Source organism: Vicia villosa, linkage group LG2 (assembly GCF_029867415.1).
Source record: "Vicia villosa cultivar HV-30 ecotype Madison, WI linkage group LG2, Vvil1.0, whole genome shotgun sequence".
In the NCBI taxonomy this organism is placed as follows: Eukaryota; Viridiplantae; Streptophyta; class Magnoliopsida; order Fabales; family Fabaceae; genus Vicia; species Vicia villosa.
The window spans coordinates 33,449,844-33,458,029 of NC_081181.1; the positions used below are offsets into that span (position 1 = coordinate 33,449,844).

At 33.0% G+C, this 8,186-nt stretch overlaps 2 protein-coding genes and 1 pseudogene across 3 annotated transcripts; 1 reads left to right on the forward strand and 2 right to left on the reverse strand.

The window, feature by feature from the left end:
- Window positions 1–996: 996 nt before the first annotated feature.
- LOC131648815 (probable WRKY transcription factor 53) lies at window positions 997–1,615 on the reverse strand (annotated as a pseudogene).
- Window positions 1,616–2,622: 1,007 nt separating this feature from the next.
- Window positions 2,623–7,022, forward strand: LOC131649944 (protein SRG1-like). 2 transcript variants are annotated; one of them, XM_058919687.1, is made up of 6 exons: window positions 2,623–2,764; window positions 2,864–3,115; window positions 3,452–3,699; window positions 3,824–4,148; window positions 4,239–5,778; window positions 6,842–7,022. In XM_058919687.1, exons 2-5 carry the CDS (start codon window positions 2,885–2,887, stop codon window positions 4,497–4,499), a joined length of 1,065 nt encoding a protein of 354 aa, XP_058775670.1. In that variant the 5' UTR covers window positions 2,623–2,764; window positions 2,864–2,884; the 3' UTR covers window positions 4,500–5,778; window positions 6,842–7,022. The 2 variants fall into 2 exon arrangements, with proteins under 2 accessions (XP_058775670.1, XP_058775671.1); XM_058919688.1 differs by lacking the exon at window positions 2,623–2,764 and having other exon boundaries at window positions 2,771–3,115.
- On the reverse strand, window positions 6,176–7,759 carry LOC131649946 (protein SRG1-like). Its single transcript, XM_058919689.1, has 4 exons — window positions 7,529–7,759; window positions 7,191–7,438; window positions 6,758–7,082; window positions 6,176–6,534 (listed from the first exon to the last, which is right to left on the reverse strand). The coding sequence occupies exons 1-4, from the start codon at window positions 7,757–7,759 to the stop codon at window positions 6,277–6,279; spliced, it is 1,062 nt and encodes a 353-aa protein (XP_058775672.1). The 3' UTR covers window positions 6,176–6,276.
- Between the last annotated feature and the right edge of the window lie 427 nt (window positions 7,760–8,186).

Genomic DNA, 8,186 nt, shown 5'->3' on the forward strand with positions numbered 1-8,186 from the left:
AGTGCAGTTCTTGAGGATATCAAACCCTAATGCTAAGAGAACCATGTTCATAGGTTTATCTTGGATCTTAATTTTAACGGTGATGATTTGTTACATTGAGTCTGAGTCGTTCGAATGTAAAATTTTATTGTAAATCTTTTAAGGTTGATACTTTATTTTTTGTCTTACTTTATACGTTCATCTATAAACAAATTTTTGTAAGTAGTTAATTGTATTATTTTTCTAAACAAAACTTGTATTATATTGACTTAAATAATTTACATATATTGAATAAACGGATATAATTAACTTTATCATTGAGGAATATATTAATAATGATGAAATAGATGAAAAGATTGCAAAATAAATTTATAAAGTTTTTAAATTTATTTTATATTAAAATTATTAGTAATTAATTGTTAAACTAATAGATTTTTGTAGTTAGCGAATGTTGAATACATGACATCTAATAAAGAAATTTTTGAAAAATAAAGATGAATTTTTAAAGTGTCATATAGAAATATATTACATAACTTTTTAATTATGTTGCAAAAATAAGACTATGTATATAATCTATTTTAATATTAGGGTTTAATATACTTCACCCCCTGCCAATATAGTGAGTTCTGGTTTGGCCCCCTTGAATGTTTTTTTTTACGAAACGCCCCTTATAAAACTCAAAACCTGGATTTACCACACCCTTTTACCTTATTTGTTAACTGGGCTTTGACTTAATTGATGATGTGGCAAAAGCTACTTGATGACATGGAATTTATTTATTTTTTTTCTTTTTTGTACATTTTAATAAATTATTTTTAACAAAATATTAAGTTTGAGCCTCAATAGTTGCTAGCTGCCCATTTCCCTCAAGTTATTTTTAACTCATATATTCACATATTTAGTTGGTATATAAAGACTAATTTTGGTTTTATAGCAAACGATGTGGGACTAAGCTACATACCAACCACACTTCATTTCAAATGGTTGTCTTGAAGAAGCTACTAACATAAATAAATATCAAGGGAATCTTGCAATAACCACACTCGTTGTAATGCTGATAGCAGCGGCGCCACGCCTTCCAATGTCAGCAACGAATTCAAGGACCAGCTTATGCAAGCTTTGCTTTCCTCTGTAAGTGATGTCAAATATTGTCGGATCTTCATCTGATCTCTGCACTTGCTTTGTTGCCCACCAGTTCTGTGTGTTGCGGAAAGTGCACCGATAGTAGCTTCTGCAAATGTCATAATGAGTTGTCAATGAAATGGCGACAGAGGTAAATGCAATTTTTATATACATTTAAGAGTTCTTGTGATTCTTTTCGTTAGCATAGAAATGTGAATTCTTCTCACCTTGGATGTTTGGCACTGAGGATATCTTTCTGACCATACTTTCTGCATTTGAAGCCATCTTCGTGCGGTCCTTCGAGGCCACTTTCACAGCTCACTCTTATCTGATCATTACATCCTATAATTCGCAGAGCCTTTTCGTAAGAAGATAGTATCATCTGCACATGCGAATCCCTCGTGTCCAGGGAATACGGTGTTCTCAACTCTTCCTTTAATCTCTTTGCTACATCCATCCCCTAAATTAGTTCATTGATGAGTGTGTTTTGCTCCCAGTTACATTCATTCTCCATTTTGTATTGTTTATATCACTTCTACCAGAAAGTTCAGTTTATTGCTCAGAAGCAGAGTTGGAAATTGATGAAGTTTAGTAAGTTGTTTGAATGTTGAAGCATAGTAGTAATGAACTATAACTCTTGTTAAGCACTAGTGTGATTAATGGTTTTTGTATTGGAAATACTTTCATAATTGTATATATTGGTGAAGAAAAGCATCTATATTGAAACTTTGATCAATGACATGCAAAAACTCTCTTCTGTAAAAAATCAGAGATATGATAAATTAAATTGGTACAGACAATTTTTTTTATTAAAGAATGAAAAAATCATTGTGAACATATATAAGTACATTATCGTATAGAACAAATAAAGAGAAGATAAGAGTAAGATAGTTCACATGGCAACCAGTAGCATTCCGGATGGCACAGCAACACCTAATTTGCATGCAACTGATGATGATACAAAACAGAAATGGTGGAACAAAATCTTGGACATTGGGACCGGTGTGCCGTTATGGTGAAAGTGGTGGTGTTGGTTATGGTGAAGGTGGTGGTGGTGGTGTTGGTTATGGTGAAGGTGGTGGTGGTGGTGGTGGTGGAAACTATTTTGTATTAGTGGTTAAATATAATTCAATTAATTATTTATACAACCTTTTGCCACATCATCCAAAGTCAAAGCCCAACTAGCAAATGTGGTAAAAGGGTTTGGTAAATCCAAATTTTGGATTTTATAAGGGGCGTTTGCTAAAAAAAAACATTCAAGGGGGCCAAACCGAAACTCGCTATATTGACAGGGGGTGAAGTATATTAAACTCTTAACATTATAATAGATTATATCAAAAACTCGTCCCATTTAATACACAATTATAGAAATATAATATAAAATTTATTTTATGTTAGGTAATGACTATATTATATATCTAGTATTATTTAAGAATATGATAAATTATTTTTTATTTTTCAAATTTATCTTAAGGGAAATACAAAACTACACGACTTTAATTAAGTGAGTAGGTGATGACATTTCTGTTCTTTCCGCCGACATTGGGGAAACGTGCTGTCTTTCTTTCTTCACCTAAATAATATTATCTTACATAAACAACAGTCTTCATTTATGCATTTCACTTCATCTAGCATCATTCAAAGCTATCTTAAATTAATTAAGGTAAGAACTACCTATAATATTTTCAAAACTTCATGGTCGTGTTAAAATGAAAGGTGTTTTAGTATACATTGATTTTGATGCATACTTATTTGATTTCAGCCTTTTGAGATTTGAAAAAAAATGTCAAAGTTTGGAACTTCATTATTGGTGCCTTCTGTCCAAGAGCTTGCAAAGAAGCCCAACTTACAAGTTCCAGAACAATATCTTCATCCAAATCAAGACTCTCTTGATGTATCAAATACAACTTCTTTGGAACAAGTCCCAATCATTGAGCTAAGTAAATTGTTATCTGAAGATGCAACTGAGTTAGAGAAGCTAGACCATGCATGTAGAGAATGGGGTTTCTTCCAGGTTTCAACTATTACTCCTTTGAACATAATTATATATTTTTTTAAACCATGGTTGAGATGCCATTACGGTGACTTCGAAAGCTGTAATTTTGCAGCTGATCACAATTTAAAAATATAATTAGTTAAGAAAATTTGATTAAATACCGTTGAGTTAAGTATTACGATAACTAGAAATGGAGGAAACATTTGATATATAAGAGAAATGACCCTTACACATGTTGCCTTAAAATTTTTGATGGATATGTGTTGTCGAGGTTTCTTAGATTCAAAGATACCATCTAACGCTAGTAACTTTAGTAAAACATTGCATGATTTCTAAAACTGAAATTGATTGCAGCTGATTAATCATGGAGTCGATCCCTCCTTAGTGGAAAATGTGAAGATAGGCGTTCAAGAGTTCCTAAGTCTTCCGGTGGATGATAAGAAGAAATTTCAACAAACACCAGAAGATATGGAAGGGTTTGGTCAATTGTTTGTTGTATCTGAGAATCAAAAGTTAGAATGGGCAGATTTATTTTTCACTACGACTCTTCCGAACTATGCAAGAAATCCCCGCTTATTTCCAAACATTCCCCAACCATTAAGGTTTTCTTATATTTTTCACACTACATCTTTATTTGTTAGCCACATTGTTGTCGACCGTGGATTGCAAGAAAACGGTGAGTGTCTATAATCATATTATTTTAACTAACATTGTTTCATATTACAGAGATAATTTAGAAAACTATTGCTTAGATCTGAAAAGAGTTTGCATCGCAATCATCAAATATATGGAAAAAGCTCTTAAAGTTGAATCAAATGAAATGCTAGAGATATTCGATGATATAACTCAATCAATGAGAATGAATTACTACCCTCTATGTCCCCAACCAGAAAATGTTATTGGACTGAATCCTCATTCTGATGCAGCGGCCTTAACCATCCTTCTCCAAGCCAATGATATTGAAGGTCTCCAAATAAGAAAAGATGGACAATGGATCACTATTAAACCATTCACCAACGCTTTTGTCATAAACGTTGGAGACATTTTGGAGGTAATTGATAGAAATGCGATTCACTCTATTGGAGGTAATACATTATGAAGTTTAAGAATTATTATGACTTACTCTTAAATGATTGTGCAGATACTAACCAATGGAATATATCGGAGTATTGAACATCGAGCAACAGTTAACTCGAAAAAAGAGAGGATTTCCATTGCCGCATTTCACAGGCCTCAAATGAGCAAAGTTATAGGTCCAACACCAACACTAGTTACTCCTGAAAAGCCTGCATTGTTCAAAACACTTATTGTAGAAGACTACTACAAAACATTCTTTTCACGCCAACTGCAGAGAAAATCATGCCTCGATCTTATGAGAATCCAAAATGAGAATAGTAAGTGAGAATAATAGTATAGCACTATCCAGGTTAAAAATAAATATGTTCTCAAAATAAAGATTACCATATGTGGTAGCTAATATACAATAAATCGACTTTATTATAAATATATTCTGGTCTTATTGGACACTGAGATTTTTGTGTGTGACATATACCAAATTGGATCAATTTATAGTTTTTTTTTTAATTTTCTAGAAACATTGATTCATCAAAGCACCAAATTAGATAGTGAAATGTAAAAAAGAAATAATCATGAAAGTTAAAGTAATATCAAAATTTAAACCAGCTTAAAAAGTAAGTCATAGAGATGAAATATTTATGTGAATTTCAGCATATCATTGGTTACTGGTTGAGTACCCAGACAATAAAGACGAGCAAGGAATGCACAATTGACCCCTTTAAAAAGGTAGCCATCTCAAATATGAAAAGATGCATGAGGATTCTTTCCACTACACTTGACCCATGACTCTTTGAATTTAGCATCACTTAATTTCTCGCTGAAAAGGTTGCTGGTTTCTACTCGTGAGACAACACAACACCTATTCCCACTCCATAAGCATCACATTTAACTTGGAACACTTTGTCAAAATCAAAAAGTGCTAATACTTGGGAGGTATATAGTTCATGAACTTCCCTTTCTTCAGACACTCAGTAATTAGTGCAGTGGTAGCACTTAAATCCCTGATAAACCTCCTATGGAAGGTGGTCAGACCAAGAAATCTACAAACTTCATTCATTGATTTAGGTGTAGGTCAATCCCGCACTCACCTTCTCTTCATCAACCTAAATTCCTTTTTCACTGACAACAAAGTCTAAGAAGAGTAATTTGTTGGTGTTGAATGTACACTTTTTCAAATTAATGTAAATCTAATTCTCTTGTAAGACTTGCAAAACTTGCTTCACATGCTCCAATGCTCTTTATTGGTTTTACTATAAATAAGAATATAATCTAAATAAACCAACAAGTAAATGAACACAAAACATGATTCATCAATCTCAAGAAGGTGCTAAGGGCGTTTGACAACAAAAAAAAGCATCACCAACCATTCAAACCAAATGTCAAATCCATAATCTTTTAATCTATTTAAAAAATCACAACCACCGCACTATAATAATAATTTGTGATTGAAATGATTTATAAAATAAATTTTAATCATTATCAAGAAAAATGTTTTAGAAATTTTTCCAACAAACACTACATCTCATAAGATTTTTGGAAAGGTCACCTTGACCACTTTTAAGTAACACACTATACGCTGCTAGATTGTCTCCTCTTCTAACAAGGTTTGTGTGTTTTCAGACTTTGTTTATATTTCATCTATATGAGTTTTTAGTATCTTTTGAAGTTTTACTTTAATTTTTGTTGCACTTCTTTCATGGTTATCTCCTTTTTCCACGCCAATATGTAATTTGGTACTTCGTTGTATACATTTTATAGAAAAATACTCTAAATTTTAAGAATTGGAATCTGCATATTCATCTTTTCTTACTCATTTTTTGGGTCATTGGAGTTATAGTGTGCATAAGGTGTTTGATAAAATGCTTCTAAGAATGTTGTTTTTATTTTCTGAATCCTTTATCTACTTGCATAATTTTCACATCCACAAGTTATTCTGCTTTGTAGTCTATTCAAGCCTTATTTTCCAACACGGCATATTAGATCTGATGATGACAAATAAAGTATTAAAGTGCAATCTCTTATCATTTATTTGATATGGTAAACTGTTTCCAGGGGACATGTTTATTTTCATTCCACAAAATAGTGCAATACTAATTTTATCACTAACTATTCTCATTTTGGATTCTCATAAGATCAAGGCATGATTTCCCCTGTAGATGGCGTGAAAAATATGCTTTGTAGTAATCTTCTACCGTAAGTGTTTTGAACAATGCAGGCCTTTCAGGAGTAACAAGTGTTGGCGTTGGACCAATAACTTTGCTCATTTGAGGTTTGTGAAATGATGCAATTGAAATCCTCTCTTTCTTTGAGTTAACCGTAGCCCGATGTTCGATACTTCGATAAACGCCATTGGTCAGTATCTGCACAACAATTAAAGATTTGGTCATAATAATTCCTAAACATCATAGTGTATTAATATTTTTTAGCTACTACTATCGATACATATCCATACTTCGATCACATGAGTCATTTCGTGTCAGTTACTTCAGTCATTCAAATTATCTCAGACAAAAGTGAATAAGGATTTTCCATATCATAGATCAAAATAATAAGATGATTTATGACTACTTTTCTATAAATTACCTCCATAATGTCTCCAACGTTAATGACCAAAGCATTGGTGAGTGGTTTAACAGGAATCCACTGTCCATCTTTTTTTATTTGCAGGCCTTTGACGTCACTGGCTTGGAGAAGAATGGTTAATGCAGCAGCATCAGAATGAGGATTCAGTCCAATAACATTTTCTGGTTGTGGACATGGAGGGTAGTAATTCATTCTCATTGTTTGACTTATATCATCAAATACCTCTAGCATTTCATTTGGTTTAACTTTAAGAGCTTTTTCCATATGTTTGATGATTGTGATGCAAACATTTTTCAATTCTAAACAATAGGTTTCTAAATCATCTCTGCAATATAAAACGATGTTGGTTAGCATAATATGATTATAGTCACGATCCACGATCGACAACATTGTGAGTAGCAAATAAAGATGAAGTTTGAAAAAGATATAAAACCTTAATGGTTGGGGAATGTTTGGAAATATGCGGGGATTCCTTTCATAGGATGGAAGAGTTGTTGTGAAGAATAGATCTGACCATTCTAACTTCTGATTCTCAGACACAACAAACAATTGACCAAAGCCTTCCATATCATCCGGAGTTTGCCAAAATTTCTTCTTCTCTTCAAATGGAAGACTTAAGAACTCCGGAACACCTATCTTCACGTTTTCAACCAATGAATGATCGATTCCATGATTAATCAGCTGCAATCAATTTCATCATTTAGACAAAAAGCCATTGCTACTACATCGTACTAGTGAAAAATATAATAAAAGAGGAGTAGGAGTTGAAACCTGGAAGAAGCCCCAGTCTCTACATGCATGGTCTAGCTTCTCTAGCTCAGTTGCATCTTCAGATAACAATTTACTAAGGTCGATAACGGGGACTTGTCCCAAAGAAGTTGTATTCAATACAATAATTGAGTCTTGATTTGGATAGAGATATTGTTCTGGAACTTGTAAGTTGGGCTTTTTTGCTAGCTCTTTGACAGAAGGTACCAATAATGAAATTTTAAACTTTGACATTTTTCATCAATTGATGAGTGTCCTCTTTCTTGATGATTTGGGATAACAGTGTGTTAGATGGAGTGAAACGCTTTAATGAATCAAATATGATTTGAAAATGAGGATGTCATTATTGGTGAATAAAGAAAGACCACTCATTCTTGAACGTGGGCGTAAAGAACAAAAATACCACCTACTAGTTATATATAAATATAGATTAGTGCGGTTTAATAGATACAATTTTTAACTTCTTTGTTTTTACGTGTTTTTTTAAAGGCCAAAAGCAAAAAGGAGATTTATTAAAAACACCATAAGCAATGCCATAAATACAAGTCATTGAATTATAGAGCTGGCAATTCGGGCTACCCGGTCTGCTTCAGGCCGGCCCGTGACGGGGTCGGGCTTTTGGTGGGTCGGGCTTAAAAGCCCGGAATTTAAACGGGTTTAA